The 25,148-nt window shown below is 37.4% G+C and overlaps 1 protein-coding gene across 1 annotated transcript in view; it reads left to right on the top strand.

Annotated features, from left to right (window-relative positions):
- Window positions 1–21,276, top strand: part of LOC127838854 (E3 ubiquitin-protein ligase COP1-like) — a 40,407-nt gene extending 19,131 nt beyond the window's left edge. The window contains exons 14-21 of the mRNA XM_052366860.1: window positions 4,683–4,764; window positions 6,193–6,309; window positions 13,288–13,405; window positions 14,420–14,544; window positions 17,276–17,364; window positions 19,464–19,523; window positions 20,355–20,399; window positions 20,626–21,276. Coding sequence (XP_052222820.1) covers window positions 4,683–4,764; window positions 6,193–6,309; window positions 13,288–13,405; window positions 14,420–14,544; window positions 17,276–17,364; window positions 19,464–19,523; window positions 20,355–20,399; window positions 20,626–20,643 — 654 coding nt within the window. The 3' untranslated portion in view covers window positions 20,644–21,276. The remainder of the gene's footprint in view (window positions 1–4,682; window positions 4,765–6,192; window positions 6,310–13,287; window positions 13,406–14,419; window positions 14,545–17,275; window positions 17,365–19,463; window positions 19,524–20,354; window positions 20,400–20,625) is intronic.
- The last annotated feature ends 3,872 nt before the right edge of the window (window positions 21,277–25,148 follow it).

The following is a 25,148-nucleotide window of genomic DNA, read 5'->3' as shown; positions in this document are numbered from 1 at the left end:
GTCTATGAGGGCCTGAATCGCTCTACTGCCATAAGCACTGTGCAAGTTTGGAAAGAATAAGATGGAAACTGTGTACTAAATCGCGCAGACAAGGAGAATTTTCTTAAATTCAAGGGGAGATTATTGTGTACTTATTTCTCCGATACTGCTCATATTCAATAGGGTTCAAGTCCTCATTGATATAAAGATAGTGTGCAAATTTGGAAATAATTGGATGAAAACTGTGGAATTAATTGCATAAACGAGCGGGATTTCAAAATTTTCTCATATTCAAGGGGAATCTCATATTCAAGGGGAAGTCATTCTGGACTTATTGCTTCATAACTGCTCTTTTAAAACAAGGGCTGTTTGTAAAACATGCCCCATATGGGCTGTCAGTTGTAGTGGCAGCATTGTGTGAATACGTTTTTAGTCACTGTGAGCTTGACCTTTGACCTAGTGACCTGAAAATCAATAGGGGTCATCTGCCAGTCCTGATCAATGTACCTATAAAGTTTCATGATCCTAGGCCTTATTATTCATGAGTTATCATCTGGAAACCATTTTACTGTTTTGAGTAACTGTGACCTTGACCTTTGACCTGAAAATTAATAGGGGTCATATGCCATTTATGATCAATGAACCTATGAAGTTTCATGATCCTAGGCGTAAGCATTCTTGAGTTATCATCCGGAAACCATTTTACTGTTTCGAGTCACTGTGACCTTTACCTTTGACCTAGTGACCTGAAAATCAGTAGGGGTAATCTGCCAGTCATGATCAATGTAACTATGAAGTTTCATGATCCTAGGCCTAACATTCTTGAGTTATCATATGGAAACCATTTTACTATTTCAAGTCACTGTGACCTTGACCTTTGACCCAGTGACCTGAAAATGAATAAGGTTCGAGTCCTCATTAATATAAAGGCACTGAATAAGTTTGAAAAGAATCGGATGAAAACTGTGGACTTTATTTGGACAAACAAGAAAAAGTAACCATTTTACTTTTTCTTGTCACTGTGACCTTGACCTTTGACCTAGTGTTCCGAAAATCAATAGGGGTCATCAGCCAGTCATGATCAATGTACCTATAAAGTTTCATGATCCTAGGCCTAAGTATTATTGAGTTAACATCTGGAAACCATTTTACTATTTCGAGTCACTGTGACCTTGACCTTTGACCAAGTGACCGGAAAATCAATATAGGTCATCAGCCAGTCATGATCAATGTGTCTATGAAGTTTCATGATCCTTGGCCTAAGCATTTTTGAGTTAACATCTGGAAACCATTTTACTATTTCAGTCACTGTGACACATGACCTTTGACCTAGTGACCTGAAAATCAGTAGGTGTCATCAGCCAGTCATGATCAATGTACCCATGAAGTTTCATGATCCTAGGCCTAAGCATTCTTGAGTTAACATCTGGAAACCATTTTACTATTTTGAGTCACTGTGAACTTGACCTTTGACCCAGTGACCTGAAAATCAATAGGGTTCAAGTCCTCATTAATTTAAAGACACTGAACAAGTTTGAAAAGAATCGGATTAAAACTGTGGACTTTATCGGATAAACAAGAAAAAGTAACCATTGTACTATTTCAAGTCACTGTGACCTTGACCTTTGACCCAGTGACCTGAAAATCAAGAGGGTTTGAGTCCTCATTAATATAAAGACACTGAACAAGTTTGAAAAGAATCGGATGAAAACTGTGGACTTTATCGGATAAACAAGAAAAAGTAACCATTTTACTATTTCGAGTCACTGTGACCTTGACCTTTGACCTAGTGACCTGAAAATCAATAGGGGTCATCAGCCAGTCATGATCAATGTGCCTATGAAGTTTCATGATCCTCGGCCTAAGCATTCTTGAGTTAACATCTGGAAACCATTTTACTATTTCGAGTCACTGTGACCTTGACCTTTGACCCAGTGACCTGAAAATCAATAGGGTTCGAGTCCTTATTAATCTAACACTGAACAAGTTTAAAAAAGAATCGGATGAAAACTGTGGACTTTATCGGATAAACAAGAAAAAGTAACCATTTTACTATTTCGAGTCACTGTGACCTTGACCTTTGACCTTGTGACCTGAAAATCAATAGGGGTCATCAGCCAGTCATGATCAATGTGCCTATGAAGTTTCATTATCCTCGGCCTAAGCATTCTTGAGTTAACATCTGGAAACCATTTTACTATTTCGAGTCACTGTGACCTTGACCTTTGACCCAGTGACCTGAAAATCAATAGGGTTCAAGTCCTTATTAATATAAAGACACTGAACAAGTTTAAAAAAGAATCGGATGAAAACTGTGGACTTTATCGGATAAACAAGAAAAAGTTACCATTTTACTATTTCGAGTCACTGTGACCTTGACCTTTGACCTAGTGACCGGAAAATCAGTAGGTGTCATCAGCCAGTCATGATCAATGTACCAATGAAGTTTCATGATCCTAGGCCTAAGCATTCTTGAGTTAACATCTGGAAACCATTTTACTATTTTGAGTCGCTGTGACCTTGACCTTTGACCCAGTTACCTGAAAATCAATAGGTTTCGAGTCCTCATTAATATTAGTGCTGCAACAATATACCGGTATATCGGTATATATCGCAATACGCAATCCGCATATTGTAATGCGATACGATTTTCGTCATACCGGTACAAAAATTTTACAAACATGCATCTACATTTCGTTCAGAAAAGCCATCCAAAATAATGATATCAAGGTAAACAAAACAAAGCGGTATTTTGTAAAAATAAATTATACGTAAAAATGGCATTCTGAAAAGTCTATTATACAGAGTAGCGTTGTTACATGGGAGCATTCATTCTATGCTTTTAAACGAATTATCTTTGAATTAATTACGCACAACTAAATGTTTCGTTCGATTCTAAAATGGGCATTATTAAATTTGTAATCCGAATTTCGGAAACACGCTTCCGAAATGTAATGCTAACGCGACAATAAAAACAGTGCTTTATTTTTTTTCTCAATAAAAAGCGCGCGAAAATTATACAGACGTGTAGAACGCCGCGTGCAAAGTGTGGGTGTATTTGTGTTGTATAAAACGGGAACATCACGTCAGGCGATTTACGCGTGTTCAGTGGGAAAAAAAACGCCCGATTGGAAGGTATTTCATCACATCTTTAAATATTAACAAATGCCAAAATGTATTTGATATTTAAGAAAATTGGTGAATGTTTGTGTTTTGTGTTATTCTTGAGCATTTTTATAGTAAACATTTACCAGAATGTGCTTTAGAACTGGAATATATGGGATTATCAGGTAATTGGGGAGTTATAATTCTGGTACAAGTAAGCAATATATTGCGATATATTGCAATACGGGTTTTTGAGCTGACAATATATCGCAATATGCTTTTTGGTGTATTGTTGCAGCACTAATTAATATAAAGACACTGAACAAGTTTGAAAAGAATCGGACGAAAACTGTGGACTTAATTGGATAAACAAGAAAAAGTAACCATTTTACTATTTCGAGTCACTGTGACCTTGACCTTTGACCTAGTGACCTGAAAATGAAAAGGGGTCATCAGCCAGTCATGATCAATGTACCTATGAAGTTTCATGATCCTAGGCCTAAGAATTCTTGAGTTATCATCCGGAAACCATTTTACTATTTCGAGTCACTGTGACCTTGACCTTTGACCCAGTTACCTGAAAATCAATAGGGTTCGAGATCTCATTAATTTAAAGACACTGAACAAGTTTGAAAAGAATCGGATGAAAACTATGGACTTAGTCGGATAGACAAGAAAAGTCTAACACACGCACACACACACAGACACCATGCCATCCCATAAGCTCTTCTGCCTTTGGCAGTAAAGCTAAACAGCTGAGTTTTCTGTAACAAAAAGCTGCTCATTTGGTGAACAGACTGAAGCCCAGATAAGTCACTTCTTATCATTGTTTTGTCAAAAGCAGAAAGATATACATTGTACAATACTAAACAAATTTTTTGTTATAACATTGTTGTTTTCTTCAATAAGAATTGATGCTCTTTTGAAATGAATTTGCTTATTAGCTCACCTGAGCACAACATGCTCGTTGTGGTCATGGTGAGCTTTTGTTATCGCCTTTTGTCTGTCGTCATTCCTCAACATTTGCCTTGTTAACACTCTAGAGGCCGTTGTTATTGTCCAATCTTCATGAAACTTGGACAGAACATGTTACCCAATGATATCTTGGACAAGTTCAAAAATGGTTATGGTTGGTTGAAAACATTTCTGCCAGCCGGCGTGGCAGTTTTCCTTAAATGACTTTTGTAAAACATTGTTTACACTCTAAAAGTCACGTTAATAGTTCAATCTTCATGAAACCTGGTCAGAACATTTGTTCTTATGATATCTTAGGCTGCACAGAACAGGTCAGTTCATTTTGTATCTGAGGTGGGAGACTTTTTGCCTTTCAGGCCCTCTTGTTTTTCAATAGTCTAGTTACTTTCGGTCTCAGATGAGGGCTTTAGAGCCCATGGCCCTCTTGCTTTTGTTGATTGTTGCTGTGATTGGGGTATTCACCAGTATTGACATGTGGATGTCAATACTACTACAGGCTTGTTTGTCACTTCCATGCTATCTTGGAGGTCTTGGGAAAAAATTTGGGAGTAAATTCCTCAAATACTTCCCTTTATGGCATAGCATGCTTCTGTATTTACCCCGTTCTAAAATCTGCTTTGCAGGAACATGAGAAGCGATGCTGGAGTGTGGATTTCAACAGAATGGACCCAAAGGTGATAGCGTCAGGCTCTGATGACTCAAAAGGTACCAACATTGGCTTGATGCTGAATGGAAGAGTATTTAAATCGTTGGTTTTTATGCCTACGGTTGGGTGGCATATAGCAGTTGAACTGTCAGTCCGTCTGTCTATCAGTCTGTGATTCAGTCAACATTGGCCATAACTTTTGCAATAGTGAAGATAGCAACTTCATATTGGGAATACATTTGTATCTCATGGAGCTGCACATTTTGAGTGGTGAAAGGTCAAGGTCATCCTTCAAGGTCAAAGGTAAAAAAATCAAATCCAAGGGAAGTAATAAGCTTTAAAGGGAGATAATTATCTGTACCTGCCAAATGATAAAAAAAAAATCAAAGCGGGGCATTAGGGGGCATTGTGTTTCTGACAAACACATCTCTTGTTAATGATTATCTCGACTATTCAACAATTCATCGAAAAGTCTGTGCTATACTACTTCTTAACCATTTGTCAATGGTGGTGTTGACGTCAGGGTCTGCGTAATGCTGCGTTAAAGGTTTGTGTTCATCTCCATGTCCCTTTTTCTGCTACGGGTATTTAACCAAAATTTCACACATGTTTGGGGTCATTGTGTGAGGTCACTGACATCAAAACTATGCCTGATAATGTACTTACACATATAAGGTTATTACTTGTGTGCAACGCTTCAAAATCTTTTTATCTACTACACATATTGAAAGAAAACAGAACAATTGTGTTCAGGGTCTTTATAGAAATCCATAAACCAAGGCCTATACCTGTGTGTGGATTACAGCAGAAGTTTATGTACTTTTGAAAGGTTAGGTTAAGATTTGCTTGCAAGGTGAAAGTCTTAAACGTGCGTGCAACAGGCACATATCGTTGTGACTTCTTCATGTCTTTGGGATCTTGAAATCTTTTGGGTATTTAAGTTACTTAGATGCAGATTGTGTTTGTGTTTGGGATTGCACAGTTAGTTGAATAGTTTGTTGATGAACATTTTGAACCTGTTGATGGGGATTGCTTTGTTTTTTGTTGTTATTTAAGATTTTTTAGGTTTAAGTTGACATAATAATGTGTCGTAACCAACTATTAACATTTGATTTTAAATAACTCTAAGCAGTTATTGTATCAGTCGACTGATAAAAGTATACATTTTACTAACGAAACAATAGAATAGTCGAGGACGCTCTCTTGTGACACATCCATTTACCGTTTCCCCATAAGTAGCAAAGTGAAAATGGCTTTTGCAACCAGCATAAAACCAGAACAGCCTGCGAGTACCTGACAGACTGTTCAGGTTTTATGCTGTTTGCTACTCATCAGTAACTAAGGGTTGGAAATGAAGCCTTTTAAATTTAAATTAGTAAGAGAGGTCTTTAATTAAATTTCACTTTCTAAGGGACTACAAATCCGTCAAAATAAGTATCTAAGTAGTGAAGGGTTTAGGCTTTCCATGTGATTATTGGTTGTTGCAGTCAAGCTGTGGTCCACCCAACAGGAGAACTCCACCATGTGTCTGGAGACAAAGGCCAACGTGTGCTGTGTCAAGTTCAATCCTGACAGTAGACACCACCTTGCTTTTGGATCTGCAGGTAATCTAGACCCTATGTGATCAAAATTGTATCCGAAAATTGTTCATAAGACATATGCAGCCATTGCGCAGCCTGGTCAGGAGCTACCCTAACCACTATTAACTCGGGCACAGTTTTGGACCAGACTGTGTGAATGACATAAGACCCATTTTCGCATGATGTGGGTCATTTATGCACTATACTAGCAGGCTATAGATGACTTTTGAAGTATATTGGGTAATTCACCCCCTGTTTTTGACAACAATGGGGTTTTTGTAAATTCAATAGAGTTTTAGCAAATATTTTCATCCCCTACTTTTGAAATATATTGGGTTTTTTACCCCCAGTTTTTAGCTCACCTAAGTTTTTGTGATCGCTTATTGTCCGTCGTCCGTTGTGCGCGCCGTCAACATTTGCCTTGTTAACTCTCTAGAGGCCACATTTATTGTCCAATCTAAATGAAATTTGGTCAGAAGATTGGTCTCAATGATATCTTGGATGAGTCCTTAATGGTTACGTTTGCATGAAAAACATGGCTGCCAAGGGGCGGGGCATTTTACTTTATATGGCTATATATTGCTATAGTAAAATCTTGTTAACACTCTAGTTTAACTCAATTGGGTAATTTAGGGAATGACATATATAACATAATAAAAATCTACTAAGGTTACTATATTATTTATACAAATGGAATTCAAAAATTCAAAAAGGTACCTGTACATAACAACAAACAATTAATGAATTTTTGATCAAAGTTATTCATTTTTGCGTTGTATAAGACCGAGTGAAAATCAAATGAAATTATGGCTGTTCAAAGCGATGCACCCTGTTTTCGGTCATTTTGAGTTGAATACCTTGGAAATGATAGTAGAAAACGGGTCTACGAATCATTACAATACTACCCCAAATAATGATAATCGCTGGAAAGACTGCCTTCTTTTCTTCATAGGACGGCATATAAACTATGCTGTACATTTTTGTACAGAAAACAACCAGTCTAAAACATACATCCGGTTTTCGTAAGAATTGCGTTTCGTGACGCAAGGTTTTTTACGGGAATTTACGTTATTAAATTTGTATTTGCGTTTTTGTACGCTTTATTTTGAATGTAATTACGATTTTTGTTATTTTAATTGCGTAATAACACAAGTACGTTTGTTATCTATAGCCCTGATACTAGTCATCTTTCCACATCTTGTTTGAACTTATCTAGAATACAAACATATATCTTATGTAAATCTTAAAGTTTAAGTGTTTCAGACTTTTACATCAGTATCCTCGAATGACCTTTTTTGACGCATGTAAGCAATTAAACAAAATACGTTTTTATAACATCTTTAACTTACATTAAAAAACAATGATTTTCTTTTTTTATTGCCTATTTAGCTTGTTTGAAAAAAAAAGTTGACATAAGTCACACAAAAAACCAACACTAGATTAAAAGTTTGCTACCCTATAGAAGCCACCATGTTTTCTTAGAGTGACCTGAAATGATACATTTGATTGGCTGCCTTGCTATGTTGTCAACATCGCAATTGATTGGCTGCCTTGTTATATTGTCAACTTGGAGAAATTTATAACTTACCTAACCAGACTGAACTTGTAAACTGGTACCTAGAATAAGTAAACAACATATTACCGTAATTACTCTATGTTTTCGGACACTTAAAAATAATAATTTCTTTTCGTGTCCGAAAACTTAGATATGAAAAAATTCACAAAATACAGGTGTCCGAAAACTTAGAGTCAAAAATTTAAGTGTCCGAAAATAGCGTCAATTGTATCAACGACTACCAGTAATAACACGCGCTTGTAAAATACCATGCCGTATAGTATAAATTACTGTTATATATGTTTGCACTGCATTTTAAATAATTTCAAATGCTAAAATTATTTGACAGAAAGTTACTACAAGGTTGTACTTTGACCAACGAGTTCAAAGAGGAGCATGTGATGTACCGATACTCGCTAGTATGAACCTGTAATTAACGCAATAAAAAAAGAAAACTATGCTATGTTTGTTCATATCCGATAGTTAATGTCTAACACCTTCCATTGTTCGTAAAACTTGCAATAGGGTGCATCACACTTTGAAGCGTTTAGTATTTGTCACAGTTATTTTACTGAGAAGGGGTAGTACCATTTCGGTAGATAATTGAACTGTTAATTGGCACTACCCCTGGTAATTGTCATAACGCTTATGCTATCGGGCGAAACCATTGTTTGATACCGGTTTACAAGGTTATTTACCCAATAACGCGAATGTAATGGTCCGTTGTCCTTGGGCATGCCCTGTCATGTTTTATAATGCTGTTAATCTGGTTGTAAAACCCCATGATCGAAGTTTCATTAGATATCGAAAACAGGACCGAACTTTGGTAAAATAGCGCTATAAAATATTCTGTCCGAAAACTTAGAGACATTAATTATGGACGAAAACTCGTGTGTCCGAAAATTAAGAGTCGCGAAAAATAATTATTTTTGCTAAAAAAGGGGTGTCCGAAAACTTAAAGTGTCTGAAAACATAGAGTAATTACGTTAAGTTTCAAATTTATTGCATCATTCAATAGTAACAGCAGTGTTGATTGCATAACACTGCAATAAGAAGGTGCTCATTCCTCGGTGACACAGTGGGGACATAGAAACTCATCACCCCTTTTGACAACCCTCACTTGAGTGAATAACATCAGATGGACTCAATGTACACATTTATCACATTGCACCCACTTGACGAACACAACAAATGCACTGTTGTGTACTTCAACAGGTGTGAACAGGTTACAAACGCAGCATACATCAGTGTTTGAGTCATCCTGGTCACTTTCTGACATAGCACTTTGATCACTTTTACCTGCTGATCCAGATGGTCCAGGTTGACGGTTTTGCTGGGTTGCAGATTTTTTCTGGTGCTTAGACTGCTCATGGTCCCTCATATTTAGCTCGGCTGTTTTCGTAGAAAACCCCTGGTATTGTCATAGCCAGCTAGCCATCAGCGTCGTGCTTAAACCTTGACATTTGTCTCTAAAATCAAAGTGCTTCCACCTACAACTTTGAAACTTCATATGTAGGTGCACCTTGATGAGTTCTACACGCCACACCCATTTTTGGGGTCACTAGGTCAAAGGACAAGTCACTGACCTCTTAAAAAAATAAATATATATCTGACAATCTTTCTTTTATTCAAAACTGCACCCACAGCCGAGCGTTGGCACCCGTTATGCGGTGCTCTTGTTTAAGAACTGGATCTTCAGTGATTGCCCTACCACTGACTATAGTGCTGAAGTACTTCCTTTTTATGCCCCCCTTCGAAGAAGAGGGGGTATATTGTTTTGCACATGTTGGTCCGTCGGTCGGTCCGTCCGTCGGTCCGTCCACCGAATGCTTTCCGGATGATAACTCAAGAACACTTACGCCTAGGATCATGAAACTTCATAGGTACATTGATCATGACTCGCAGATGACCCCTATTGATTTTCAGGTCACTAGGTCAAAGGTCAAGGTCACGGTGACTCGACACAGAAAAATGGTTTCTGGATGATAACTCAAGAATGCTTACACCTAGGATCATGAAACTTCATAGGTACATTGATCATGACTTCCAGATGACCCCTATTGATTTTCAGGTCACTAGGTAAAAGGTCAAGGTCACAGTGACTCGAACCAGTAAAATGATTTCCGGATGATAACTCAAGAACGCTTACTTCTAGGATCATGAAACTTCATAGGTACATTGATCATGACTGGCAGATAACCCCTATTGATTTTCAGGTCACTAGGTCAAAGGTCAAGGTCACGGTGACTTGACACAGTAAAATGGTTTCCGGATGATAACTCAAGAAAGCTTACGCCTTGGATCATGAAACTTCATAGGTACATTGATCATGACTGGCAGACAACCACTATTGATTTTCAGGTCACTAGGTCAAAGGTCAAGGTTACAGTGACAAAAAACGTATTCACACAATGGCTGCCACTACAACTGACAGCCCATATAGGGGGCATGTATGTTTTACAAACAGCCCTTGTTATGGTTGTGCTGTCATTTGGCTTGGGTACAGCTGCTTTGCCTTTGAAGAATTCCTTAGCAGTGGGTTGAGTTTATCTCTGTGGTGCTGGCATCGCAGGGCTTGAATGTAGGACCTCTGAAGGCTTGAAGTGGGATGCATCAACAACTGATGGATTGTAGGGGTGTATGCCTATTTTTGGGAAGGATGCTTGTAGGTTGCCAGCAGAGAGTGCCTTTGCATATGCCTGACACCCCAGACTTCAAACGTTGTAGCGGGTTATACTATTCCCACAGTTTTCTCTCATAAACTGATGGCACACAAAGTTGTAGACACGTTCAAAAGGTCCAAAGCATCCCACATCTAACGGTTGTAGCGTGTGGCTGGTGTGAGCAGGCAGTATAAACAAAATCACGTTATGTTCTCTTGCCCAGTCAATTAGACCAAGGTTTACATGAGACTTGTGACCATCATACAGCAGGAGAACAGGTTTCTCTGGGGAACGTTCAGTCAAGTACTTCAGAAGGTGTTATTCAATGTATTTGCGAAACATGCTGATATTGCTCCAACCAGATTCAGACACAGACCCATCAGCACCAATGCAACCTCCTTCCAATAATTTAGAACGCTTTCTGGCCCCTGGAATTACAAAATCTGGTGGCACACTATACCCCAATGCGTTGCCACAGCCAATCACAGTGACAAGTGTTCTAGAACCAGATGTAACGGCTGGAACTTTGGACACAGTGGTCACAACTGATTGTGGAGTAAGTGACGTGGACAGACCTTTCTCGTCTATATTGTAGACCCTTTCTGGTTTGTCCTTAAAAACAAAACCTATCCAGAATAGACCCCAGTTCGGTATAATATCTGGTCACTGACTCTTATGTTGATGGCCTTGGCCCGTTACAATTCAAGACCACGAGGTTTCAAAACTTTAAGATCCGTCCACCTTACATAAAGCCACGGAACCATTTCATCGATAGAGGATGGGCTTGGTCCCGTTTTTCTAGGTAGACAGCATTCTATGAGGCTATGGTCACAACTTCAGCCCGCCCATAGCCATATCCACACTCTGCCAGTGCCTTGATGTGTTCCACAAGATAAGCTTCCTCCTTGTTGGAAAACATCGGTTGTGGACCGGAATGTACACTTCCCGGATTCACTCTGCCACTCAGCCTGTGCCTCAGTTTTCCCAAACTCTCTGGCAGTTGTTCTGATTTAGGCCCCTGTCTGTCTGATGTGTACATAGGCAGCATTCATAGAAGTGGGTGAATAACACCGGTACTTCCCTTGTGGGCCCTGGAAATAAAATTACATTTATATTAGATTACCACTTGCCACAATATAAGTAACAATAGTAAATAATTCTGGTGGTAAATCCCCATTAAAATTCAATGAGGGTGTGTGTGCAGTGCTATTCATTTAACGCGTACATCTCTCAAGAGGGCTAAAAATAAATTAATTGACGTAATCCATCACATGACAGTCACGTGATCTATGAATGAAACAAATACCCCTTGCAGACGAACATTCGTCATTTTTTCCAAAGATGAATTTAGGTAAATAAAATCAAGTTCAGTTGAGATTTATTTTTGCATTAGTAAAATCACTCAAAATTGCATTGAAATACATTGAATGCATCTATTCTTACCTTTGCATCTCTTACTTTCCACATGTTTTTCGCAAGAGATAGCAAATACGTGTTTTCTATGATTGATGTCAGCGGAAGTCGCTTGTGTATGAATACTGTGAAAAACAAAAATGGCGTCAAAATAGGTCTGTTTCAAAACAGGTCATTCGACAATACATAAGTTGAGACAAACTTTGATTTACATCAGTATATAAGTTGAGACAAACTTTGATATATTGATTTATTGTAGTCATCTTGCTTTAAATGATGAATATGATTATTTAATGATTAATATTACCCCAAAATGGTACAGTTATTTTTCTGCTATTTTATGACCTGTACTTTCTGATCCAATTGATGTGTGCAGTAAGTCATAAGGCATAATATTATAAACAAAGTATGTCTAGCTGATCTCTGCCCTCTATGTTTCAGATCATTGCGTGCACTACTATGATATCCCCATATCTAGCTGATCTCTGCCCTCTATGTTTCAGATCATTGAGTGCACTACTATGACATCAACATATCTAGCTGAACTCAGCCCTCTATGTTTCAGTTCATTGTGTGCACTACTATGACATCCCCATATCTAGCTGATCTCTGCCCTCTATGTTTCAGATCATTGTGTGCACTACTATGACATCCCCATATCTAGCTGATCTCTGCCCTCTATGTTTCAGTTCATTGCGTGCACTACTATGACATCCCCATGTCTAGCTGATCTCTGCCCTCTATGTTTCAGATAATTGCGTGCACTACCATGACATCCCCATATCAAGCGGATCTCTGCCCTCTATGTTTCAGTTCATTGCGTGCACTACTATGACATTCCCATGTCTAGCTGATCTCTGCCCTCTATGTTTCAGATAATTGCGTGCACTACCATGACATCCCCATATCAAGCTGATCTCTGCCCTCTATGTTTCAGTTCATTGTGTGCACTACTATGACATCCCCATTTCTAGCTGATCTCTGCCCTCTATGTTTCAGATTATTGCGTGCACTACTATAACATCCCCATATCAAGCTGATCTCTGCCCTCTATGTTTCAGTTCATTGCGTGCACTACTATAACATCCCCATATCAAGCTGATCTCTGCCCTCTATGTTTCAGTTCATTGCGTGCACTACTATGACATCCCCATGTCTAGCTGATCTCTGCCCTCTATGTTTCAGTTCATTGCGTGCACTACTATGACATCCCCATGTCTAGCTGATCTCTGCCCTCTATGTTTCAGTTCATTGCGTGCACTACTATGACATCCCCATATCTAGCTGATCTCTGCCCTCTATGTTTCAGATCATTGCGTGCACTACTATGACATCCCCATATCTAGCTGATCACTGCCCTCTATGTTTCAGATCATTGCGTGCACTACTATGACATCCGCAACCACAAGCAGCCTGTGATGGTGTTCAGAGGCCACAAAAAGGCCGTGTCTTACACCAAGTTCCTCAATTACTCAGAACTAGTCTCAGCGTATGTGCTGTTTAATATGTGTACTGTTCTTTTACTTTGTTGGGATGGGGCACTTTCTGTGTTTTCATTCTAAATAGTGTTAATTTTGGCCTATTTGGTGGACATAGAAAATTTTCACGAAATACTATGACCTTTTCTCAGCTTTTTTGACCTTCCCTGTCTGTACAGGGCCTTCTACCTTGTGTTGATCTGGCAAGGGATGACACCTTAAAAATATGGAAGAGGTGGGCGATCATTGTGAATTGCAGATATTAAAGTAGTAGAATTTAATTGTCATTATTTGTTGTTTTTAGCTCACCTGAGCACTTTGCTCAAGTTGAGCTATTGTGATCGCCCTATGTATGGCATCTGACATCATGTGGTGTGTGGAGCGCATCTCTATAGAGGCCACATTTTTCATCCAATCTTGATGAAACTGGGTCATAATATTTATCCAGACAATATCTTTGCAGAGTTTGAATCATGGACATATGGGTCCAAAAATTAAGTCACCAGGTCAAATCTTTTGAAAACCTTGTTACCACCCTAGAAGCCGCAATTATGACTGAATCTTGGTCAGAATGTTTATCTGAACAATATCTAGGCCAAGTTCAAATCTTGGATGTTGGTTTAAAAAACTAGCCAACACTAGATCACCTGGTCAAGTCATAAGCAATAATGTCTGTGAACTCAGGTGAGTGCTATCATGTCCCTCTGTTTGAATTATTACATTGTATGGAAAATAAAGAGGATAACATTTATTTAAAAAAACTTTCAAGTGTGCCTTAACCCTTTCCCACTCAGAATCAAATTGAAAATGTGCAAACAGCATAAAACCAGAGCAGCCTGCATTTAACACGCAGTCTGTTCAGGTTTTATGCTGTTTGCTGCTCATCAGTAACAAAGAGTTTGAAATGAAGCCTTTAAAACTTGAATTAAGTAAGGAAGGTCTTATATTTAATGTAACTTTCTAAGGGACTACAAATAAGTCAAAATACGTATTAGCATTTGAGAATACATGTATTGTCCACACAGATCCACAGACAGCCAGTTGAAGTTGTGGAGCACAAGTAAACCTACCTCAGTCCGCACATTTAACGGACACATCAACGAGAAAAACTTTGTCGGCCTGGCAACAGACGGCGACTATGTGGCTTGTGGTAAGACCCAACATTATAATTGTACTGTTTGTATATAACTCTCTTCTCTCTCTTAATTTACATTTTCTTTCATTAATTCCAATTTAATTTGACTTGTGATGTTATGAGGTTTACTCAGCTTTGTCCATTTACTGACCTTGAAAGAGATGTAGGAGTTGCAATATACCCACATACCAGTTTTGTTTTGCGTAAAAAATTTGGACTTAAATTTTTCTGATTATACATATTAACCTGCTTTCTCATGAAGTATTTAACATAGCTACTTTATACTTAAAGATAATGAAATTTAAAAACTTTTGTGAACAGAAAGCTTTGCATTTCTCATAGAAATTGTTTCTGAAACATCCACTCAAGTGTGTTACTTTGTATATAAAATCTGCCTTACAATCTTTATGAAAACCCGGGATATTTTAATAATAATGCATGATTTCAAATAAGAGATGTGGTTTGCTTACATAAACCACACACTGACATTTATGCCTGTATATATTAAAAAATGTTACAATAAATACTTAAATTTCCGTTTTTTTGTCGTTGATTGATTAATGCATATTGTACTTAATATACACATGTACTGTTATTGCAGGATCAAAATTGTGAAACACATGCACAAACAAAAGAATTATAAATAAGGTCCCTAACATAAGCAAGTAAATTTCTCTAATAGAGTTCATGAGCATTGAGTACTTGTTGGCTAGCTATACCTCTAATAGAGTTCATGAGCATTGAGTACTTGTTGGCTATCTACACCTCTAATAGAGTTCATGAGCATTGAGTACTTGTTGGCTAGCTAAACCTCTAATAGAGTTCATGAACATTGAGTACTTGTTGGCTAGCTAAACCTCTAATAGAGTTCATGAACATTGAGTACTTGTTGGCTAGCTATACCTCTAATAGAGTTCATGAGCATTGAGTACTTGTTGGCTAGCTAAACCTCTAATAGAGTTTATGAGCATCGAGTACTTGTTGGCTAGCTAAACCTCTAATGGAGTTCATGAGCATTGAGTACTTGTTGGCTAGCTATACCTCTAATAGAGTTCATGAGCATTGAGTACTTGTTGGCTAGCTATACCTCTAATAGAGTTCATGAGCATTGAGTACTTGTTGGCTAGCTATACCTCTAATAGAGTTCATGAGCATTGAGTACTTGTTGGCTAGCTATACCTCTAATAGAGTTCATGAACATTGAGTACTTGTTGACTAGCTATACCTCTAATAGAGTTCATGAGCATTGAGTACTTGTTGGCTAGCTATACCTCTAATAGAGTTCATGAGCATTGAGTACTTGTTGGCTAGCTATACCTCTAATAGAGTTCATGAACATTGAGTACTTGTTGGCTAGCTATACCTCTAATAGAGTTCATGAGCATTGAGTACTTGTTGGCTAGCTAAACCTCTAATAGAGTTCATGAGCATTGAGTACTTGTTGGCTAGCTACACCTCAAATAAAAGTTCATGAACATGGAGTACTTGTTGGCTAGCTATACCTCTAATAGAGTTCATGAACATTGAGTACTTGTTGGCTAGCTATACCTCTTAAACCTTTTGGCCTTGTTCTGGAAAAACTGGTATTAATGAGTGTGCATAAAGTCTCTTCCCAGATTAGCCTGTGAAGTCTGCACAGGATAATCGGGGGCAATACTTTCGGCCTAAACTGGATTTTGGTTGAGAAGATGCTTCCTTTAAAGGAATAATATCATACAAACGGAATGTGTGGTTACTGACATACATGCCAGAAATTTTCAGGTCAAAATCAGGACATTCCATTAAAATGTCTGGACATTTGACAAAAAAGTTGGACACCTAAAACTATCAATCATGCCACCTTTACTGTAGTAAGTAAGCAGTATATAACTTACAAAACCTCATAATTTATGGCAAATATTGACAATAAATGTGTTCATGAATTTCATGAACACAGACGTTCTCCATTTTCCGATAGTAAACACACATGTGCACTATGCGGATGCCTCTATTTGACTTCAAGTTGGGACAGAGGCATGTGTAATCGTTCAACGCAATGTGCGCGCATCGAGCACTGTTTCTATTAAATCAATTATCAATTAACTCTAAATTTAGAGTGATGCAATAGGTACAAATTATGTTCTGAAAATCAGTCAAAAATGAAAGTACATTTATGTGAAACATCAATGTGTATCGCTCAGCGCTCAATATGGTGTTTTGACAGTTTTTTAAGCCTCAGGTGGTATAATACACAGAATAACGCGTAATAGAATCTTTAGACTTTATTTGGGCCATGAAATACAAAAGCAGTCTGCTTTTAATTTACTACGATGCATCTATCGCTAGCAATTGGCGACCCCTATCATACAAACACCATGGTGTGAATGCCCGATAAAGTCAATAATTTGCCGATAGAGCACTGATAAGGTGTCAAAAACAACAATGGATCACTCGACTAGTAGATATGGTTTGTTAAACAAGCGATGAGCGATGGTAATTTAAGCCAGAAGGAGCTTCAATAGCGAATTTTATTGTGACCGTATAGAACACATGTGGTTTTGTACAAATGTCGTGACAAATTGTGTCACATCGGGACACCAGGACAAACACCCCAAAAGCAGGACTGTCCAGCCAAGATCGGGACGTCTGGCATGTATGGTTACTGATAAGCCTGTGTTGACTGCATAGGCTAATCTAGGACAACACTTAACGCAAAGCATTAATCCCAGTTTTCCCTGAATGCGACTCCATGTGTTTGCTATTGCAGGAAGTGAGAACAACTCTCTCTATGTGTACTACAAGGGACTCTCCAAGCAGCTGCTCACCTACAAGTTTGACACCGTGAAAAGTGTCCTGGTATGGTTTTTACTCTTTCCTTCAATCTTCACACTTTCCTTCAATCTTCACACTTTCTTTCAATCTCCACACTTTCCTGCAGTCATCACACTTTCCTTCAGTCTTCACATTTTCCTTCAATCTTCACACTTTCCTTCATTCATCGCACTTTCCTTCAGTATTCACATTTTCCTTCAATATTCACACTTTCCTTCAGGCTTCACACTTTCCGTCAATATTCAAACTTTCCTTCAGTCTTCACACTTTCCTTCAGTCTTCACACTTTCCTTCAGTCTTCACACTATATGTTTTCAAAGCATTTGCAAAATAGGACAAGCTTGTTAAAAAAAACTACAGAAACACAAAAACACAAAAAGCCCAAATGCTCAACTAGTCTGAATGTTTTACATTGTTATCATAACCAATCAATCACCTTTGTTCTTGTAACACTTGTATAAACAGCAAAAGATTTCATAAAATATAAAAGACCACCCAGCAATTTGAGGGGACATGGGCTAATTTGCTCCTGCTTTTTATGCCCCCTTTCGAAGAAGAGGGGGTATATATGCCCCCTTGGAAGAAGAGGGGGTATATTGTTTTGTCGGTTGGTCGGTCCGTAAGCCGGTCCGTCCACCAGATGGTTTCCGGATGATAACTCAAGAACGCTTAGGCCTAGGATCATGAAACATCATAGGTACATTGATCATGACTGGCAGATGACCCCTATTGATTTTCAGGTCACTAGGTCAAAGGTCAAGGTCACAGTGACTCGAAATAGTAAAATGGTTTCCGGATGATAACTCAAGAATGCTTAGGCCTAGGATCATGAAACTTCATAGGTACATTGATCATGACTGGCAGATGACCCCTATTGATTTTCCGGTCACTAGGTTAAAGGTCAAAGTCACAGTGACTCGAAATAGTAAAATGGTTTCCGGAAGATAACTCAAGAATGCTTACGCCTAGGATCATGAAACTTCATAGGAACATTGATTATGACTGGTAGATGACCCCTATTGATTTTCAGGTCAATAGGTCAAAGGTCAAGGTCACAGTGACTCGAAACAGTAAAATGGTTTCCGGATGATAACTCAAGAATGCTTAGGCCTAGGTTCATTAAACTTCATAGGTACATTGATCATGACTGGCAGATGACCCCGATTGATTTTCAGGTCACTAGGTGAAAGGTCAAGGTCACAGTGACTCAAAACAGTAAAATGGTTTCGGGATGATAACTCGAGAATGGTTTGGCCTAGGATCATGAAACTTCATAGGTACATTGATCATGACTGGCAGATGACCCTTATTGATTTTCAGGTCAAAGGTGAAGGTCACAGTGACTCGAAACAGTAAAATGGTTTCCTGTTGATAACTCAAGAATGCTTGGGCCTAGGATCATGAAACTTCATAGGTACTTTGATCATGACGGGCAGATGACCCCTATTGATTTTCAGGTCACTAGGTCAAAGGTCAAGGTCACAATGACTTGAAACAGTAAAATGGTTTCTGGATGATAACTAGAGAATGTTTAGGCCTAGGATCATGAAACTTCATAGGTACATTGATCATGACTGGCAGGTGACCCCTATTGATATTGAAGCAGTAAAATGGTTTCTAACATATTCACACAATGACTGCCACTACAACTGACAGCCCATATGGGGGGCATGGGTGTTTTACAAACAGCCCTTGTTACATTCATCAGACATATTCTTCACTTATTGTAACATTCACGAGACATATTCCCATAATATCACTTATTGTTACATTCATCAGACATATTCTTCACTTATTGTAACATTCATCACACATATTCCCATATCACTTATTGTTACTTTATCAGACATATATGTATTCCCATATCACTTGTTGTTACCTTGATCAGACATATTCCCCTATCAGATATTGTTAGATTCATCAGACATATTCCCCTATCACTTATTGTTACATTCATGAGACATATTCCCATAATATCACTTATTGTTTTATTCATCAGACATATTCCCCTATCACTTATTGTTACATTTATCAGACATTGCATACATTAGATGTACTCTCCTATCACTTAATGTATTCCACTATCACTTGTAGTTAATTCATCACTTATTCTCTACTTGCAGGAGAAGGATAAGAAAGAGGATGATTCCAATGAGTTTGTCAGCGCTGTTGCCTGGCGACCAGTAAGTCTTTTGTGTCCATGGGGACCAGTAAGTCTTATGTGTCCATGGTGACCAGTAAGTCTTTTTTGCACATGGTGACTAGTAAGTCTTGTGTCCATGATGACCAGTAAGTCGTATGTGTCCATGGTGACTAGTAAGTCTTATGTGTCCATGGTGACATGTAAGTCTTGTGTCCATGGTGACCAGTAAGTCTTATGTGTCCATGGTGACCAGTAATTTTTATGTGTCCATGGTGACCAGTAAGTCTTATGTGTCCATGGTGACCAGTAAGTCTATTGTGTCAATGGTGACCAGTAAGTCTTATGTGTCCATGGTGACCAGTAAGTTTTATGTGTCCATGGTGACCAGTAAGTCTTATGTGTTCATGGTGACTAGTAAGTCTTGTGTCCATGGTAACCAGTAAGTCTAGTGGGCCCATGGTGACTAGTAAGTCTTGTGTCCATGGTGACCAATAAGTCTCATGTGTCCATGGTGACCAGTAAGTTTTATGTGTCCATGGTGACCAGTAAGTTGTGTCCATGGTTACCAGTAATTTGTATGTGTAAAATGTTATGAAAGTAATGTATGGGTATTATGCAAATTAAAGTGGCTTTGGGTGTTTTTTTCTAAACAGATTTGATGATCATGATTAACAAAGTTGAATAAAAGTTCATAAGATATTGTACAATAAAATCAATGAACATTCATAGCAAATATGAATACTATGGGAATATCTATAGAGCAGTTTACATCACCTAAATATCTCTAGTGGAATTTACATTATAAGAATATTTCTTCTAGCCCAGTTTACATATTTTGACATGTTTATATTATTGTGTGTGCGGTTTTCAGGGATCCAATGTAGTAGTTGCAGCAAATAGTCAAGGAACAGTAAAGGTATGGATTTAAATGAAAACTTTTGTGAAAAATTATTGTCTAAAGGTGGTGTTATTGAAGATTACAATATTGGGGGAAAAAATATTGATATGTTTTGGTTGAAAATGATATGTAGATACAATTTATATTTCAATGTGTTAAACTTAAAATTTGTGTAAGGAAAGGTAGATTGGCATTTGGTGGTTCATGTAGATACAGTTATGGAAACGTCTATTTGTCATGGTAGGTTCTGGAGCTTGTATGACGTATATGATGATGCCCTGTGACCTCAAGCAACAGTGGACCTCAGAATAATGTGAAAATGATTCCGCCATCATGCTTGGACCTCGACCTTTTTAGGATTCCAAATAAATGTATCTACCTTTCTAACTTCATGCCCGGCTATAATTGACTTGCAACTGACCTATGCAAATTTCACATGATTTCTCTTTGCTGAGTACTAGTATTTGAGATCAAATTTAAGATTGTTAAAATAGTGAATGTTTTACATGAGCCAGAATAAAGAGACAGACACATGAACAAGCGGTGGATACTGTAATCAGCAACATGGAAATGTGATTTCCATGCATTGGCCTTGTCTATGGATAGACATAGATAGGCTTACTGTGGATAGACTGTATTGACTTGATTTTTCTTTGTGACATGTTTAAGTTGATAAAAAACTTCAGAAAAAGTACTTAAGAAACTAAAAAGGACTTAAGAAAAAGTAGTTCAAACAGTCTATGTTAGGATATTTGCAATTAAAATAACTTTATAGTAATGCTAGTACATGTAATGTGTTTGAACCTGGAGAATAACGCAAGAAATAAATCAGGTTTTAAAAAGGATTGAACATCTGTGTAAAGTATTTGTTGGAATGTTGTAAAACAGTTCCATTCTATTTTGTTGACTTGTACGGGTTTGGTGTGTATTACATTATTACATGCAATTTTTTTGTGTGAATGTGATTGAAAGTTATTAATTTCATGGTGTCGTTTTTATCTGGCAGAAACGAGTTATATATTCAACTGTGATATGCACAATCTTTGTAAACATAGTCAATAATTATCTTTTTATGCCCCCGGTAGGGTGGCATATAGCAGTTGAACTGTGGTCCGTGAGTCAGTCTGTCCGTCCGTCTGTCCGTCCGAAAACTTTAACGTTGGCCATAACTTTTGCAATATTAAAGATAGCAACTTAATATTTGGCATGCATGTGTATCTCATGAAGCTGCACATTTTGAGTGGTGGAAGTTCAAGGTCATCCTTCAATGTCAAAAAACAAAATAAAGGGAAGTAATAAGTTTAAAAGGGAGATAATTTATAAACCTGCCAAATGATATATTGAAATTTTATATATAATAATATGAAACCGTACAACTGAAGCATAATCAAAATGACATTTTATGGTCGAGCCAACCACACAATGATACTTTTGGGCATACAAGTATCTTAGGTACTTTTAGGTAGCGCACCCGTAATGGGCACCTATCCAAATATAATCAAATCTATTATTTTCTTAATCAGCATCATTTCACTGAACTACATGCAAATTTTTAGGTAGTCTTTCCATGCTTTTTAAAAAAATATACTGATTTTTTCAAAACCACCCCCACACTCGGCTTTTGTCCAGTTTATGTGCACCCCTTGGGTATATGAAAGTTCCATAATTCATCCAGATTTCCAAATATAGGCATGCAGTTGGTGTGTACAGATGAAGTAAAGGTGTTCAGCAAGATAAAAAAAGTTTTCTTTTACAGACATTTATTTTTTATAACTTGTTATCTATGGAAGAGCGCCTTGAAATGTAAGTGGTTTCAGGCAAGTAGAAATTGGGTTGGTTAAACACAAAGAGTCATAAAATTAAAAATAGTATCATTTAAGTAATTTTTTGAACTTAGTTTTTATAGATTCACTATATACAGCAAAAATACCAAGAAATAGACAGATTTACCGTTTACTTTTTGAAATAAAAATAAAAATGCAACATGCATGGTTCGTATTTTCAGCAGTAATTCACCCAAGTTAACCATAATGTTGCTTTAATTTTAAAAATTGAAGAATGTGCATAAAAATTGCAACATATTTAACAATAAACATTGCTTATATGCCATATTAAATCAAATTACGTTAGAAGGAAATAAAACGCGTCGCAAAAAAGTATATGTCATCGGCAGGATTCGAACCAGCGCGGGAATATCCCAAAAGATTTCTAGTCTATCGCCTTAACCACTAGGCTACGGCACCTAATATTAGGCTCTTAAACCTTCGAAGAAATCGCGGGAAATCATTAGGGGTGCGCTACCTTAAGGTTACCTGTGAATCTACAGTCACGGTAGTGGCTTATAATTATTTGCTACTGAAAATAGAGATTTGTTAGAGACAATTATTTTCAAGGGAAGTAATTTTTATAATTATAAATCTTAGATTATATATTTCCTTACCAAGAATTTAAGTTCTTTTCACAGTTACTGTACAGATTTTGTATTTTTGTTTATAACTTAAATGATTGATTTGTCAAAAAAAGATATTATTTATATAATTATCATTTCTTTCCTGTATGAATTTTTGAATGGTAGGTTTCATTACTTATGTCCATAGATACATGATGAACTGTGGCTATGATCTCTTTGATAAACCACAGGCCTTGGTAGTCAGCGTTGACCGTCTTCAGCCCCCCCCCCCCCCCCCCCCCCCCCCCCCCCCCCCCTGGGTAGGGTGGCATATTTAAGTTGAACTATCTGTCAGACTGTGTATCCGTCCGAAAACTTTAACATTGGCCATAACTTTTGCAATATTGAAGATAGCAACTTGATATTTGGCATGCATGTGTATCTCATGAAGCTGCACATTTTGAGTGGTGAAAGGTCAAGGTCATCCTTCAATGTCAAAGGTCAAAAAACAAAATCCAAGGGAAGTAATAAGCTTTAAAGGGAGATGATTTCTATACCTGCCAAATGATAAATAGAAATGTTATTTCAAAGCGGCGCAGTAGTGGGCATTGTGTTTCTGACGAAGACATCTCTTGTTATGATATTGTTTTCTATATATAAGATTTTCTTTGCACATTAGCTTTATCCAACTTTCAAGTGAGTGATTTTCATTGCTTTGTTGTGTTTTCCTGACACTATAATGTTTTTATTTGGACTTTTTCTCTTAATCAAATTCGTTAATCAAACGTGTTTATATTTTTTGTATGAAGTGCGATTTATAAAAATGTATGAAATCAAGAAAGAGATTAAGTTATTTAAACTTTTTAAATACACATTCACAGGAATATAATATATATATATAAGCCGTGCCCAGTGAAAAGGGGGTTTAATGCATGTGCATAAAGTGTTGTCCCAGATAAGCACAGGCTAATCAGTCCGGGACGACACTTTCCACAAAAAACTTTATTTTTCCTAAGAAGAGGCATTATTAAAACATAAAATATCATAAAAGCGGAAAGCGTCCCTGATTAGCCTGTGCGGACTGCTAGGGCTTATCTGAGACGACACTTTAGGCACATTCATTAAAGCCATTTTTCACAGAGCACGGCCCTTATAAGCTGTCTTGTTGCATTTTCATAAGCCCAATTTCTTGATTTGTGCTTCAACAAGGATTGAGATGCTGACATTTCATTTATATTTTTTTGTTATTTTTCTCTGATTGTAGAATTATGTTAATTGGTTTGCCCATTAAATTGTTAAAGCATGATTGTTTGTGTTATATATGTGCTTAATTGAGTGTGTTAAGTGTTATTTGAAACTTAAGGTATTTCACTGTTGATAATTTGCAGGCAGTGCCATAGACTGTATTAATGTAAGATTTTGAAGGTTATCTTGCAATACCAAACTTGAGGAGAACACAATAAATTATAATTTGAAATCCAAGTGTGTCAAAGTTCAGGATTATTCCTAAAATCAGGATTTAGGCCCTCAAAAACTGTTTTTATAATTGATATAAATTAGAGGATTTTTGTTCTGGTATTTAAAGATTTTTGTCACAAAATGTCATTTTAAACTTAAATTATTTTAATTTGACATATTGTGTGCATAGTTATCATATTTAAATTAATTATTTACCCTCTTTTGGCACTGCTCCCCCCCCCCCCACATGTAAGGCTTATTTTCAGGATTTTAGAAATAGAACATCCTTTAGATGTATAGGAACTGTGTGTAATATACATGTACTTTTAAGTTGTCTAGGGCAGTATATAGTGTTAATGTAGTGTTTTAAATAGTCTCTTGAACATCTTTCAGGTAACACGGTTTAATTGACTATGCATCAAACCATTAAAAAAGACTGGATTATGTTGATTCTTATTTATTTCTTGTAGAAACTTTCATATACATGTACTTAGAATGCCAGAGATTGACTGGTTATGCATGTTACACTGATATGTTATACACAACCAAGCAAACATGTGTTACAGTCTGTCAAGCACTGGTACAATACATCAATATTTTGAAAAGACAGGTCAGTCAAGCAATTACCATCAAAATATTAATAAATCTATGGCATGCAATTCTACTAAAATTACGACGCTGTCATTCTTATCATATGAAGATGTACACTATTTTATCTTCAGATGTCCAGTAACAACACTGATGCAAACAGATGTAATGATGCACAATGCAAATAAACCAGTAAATTGACTATGGCGATAGCATGTATAGAACTAGAAATGGCGCGGCAGAGGCCGACGCGTATCCCCACGCCGAATGTTTGACCTAGGTGTGCCCCAGGGTTGGTAATGGGGCCATGCATTGACCGTATTGTCATAAGA

The sequence above is a fragment of the Dreissena polymorpha genome, chromosome 7 (assembly GCF_020536995.1).
Source record: "Dreissena polymorpha isolate Duluth1 chromosome 7, UMN_Dpol_1.0, whole genome shotgun sequence".
Classification (NCBI taxonomy): Eukaryota; Metazoa; Mollusca; class Bivalvia; order Myida; family Dreissenidae; genus Dreissena; species Dreissena polymorpha.
The sequence above is the reverse complement of the archived record's forward strand: the minus strand, read 5'-3'. Positions and strand labels throughout refer to the sequence as shown.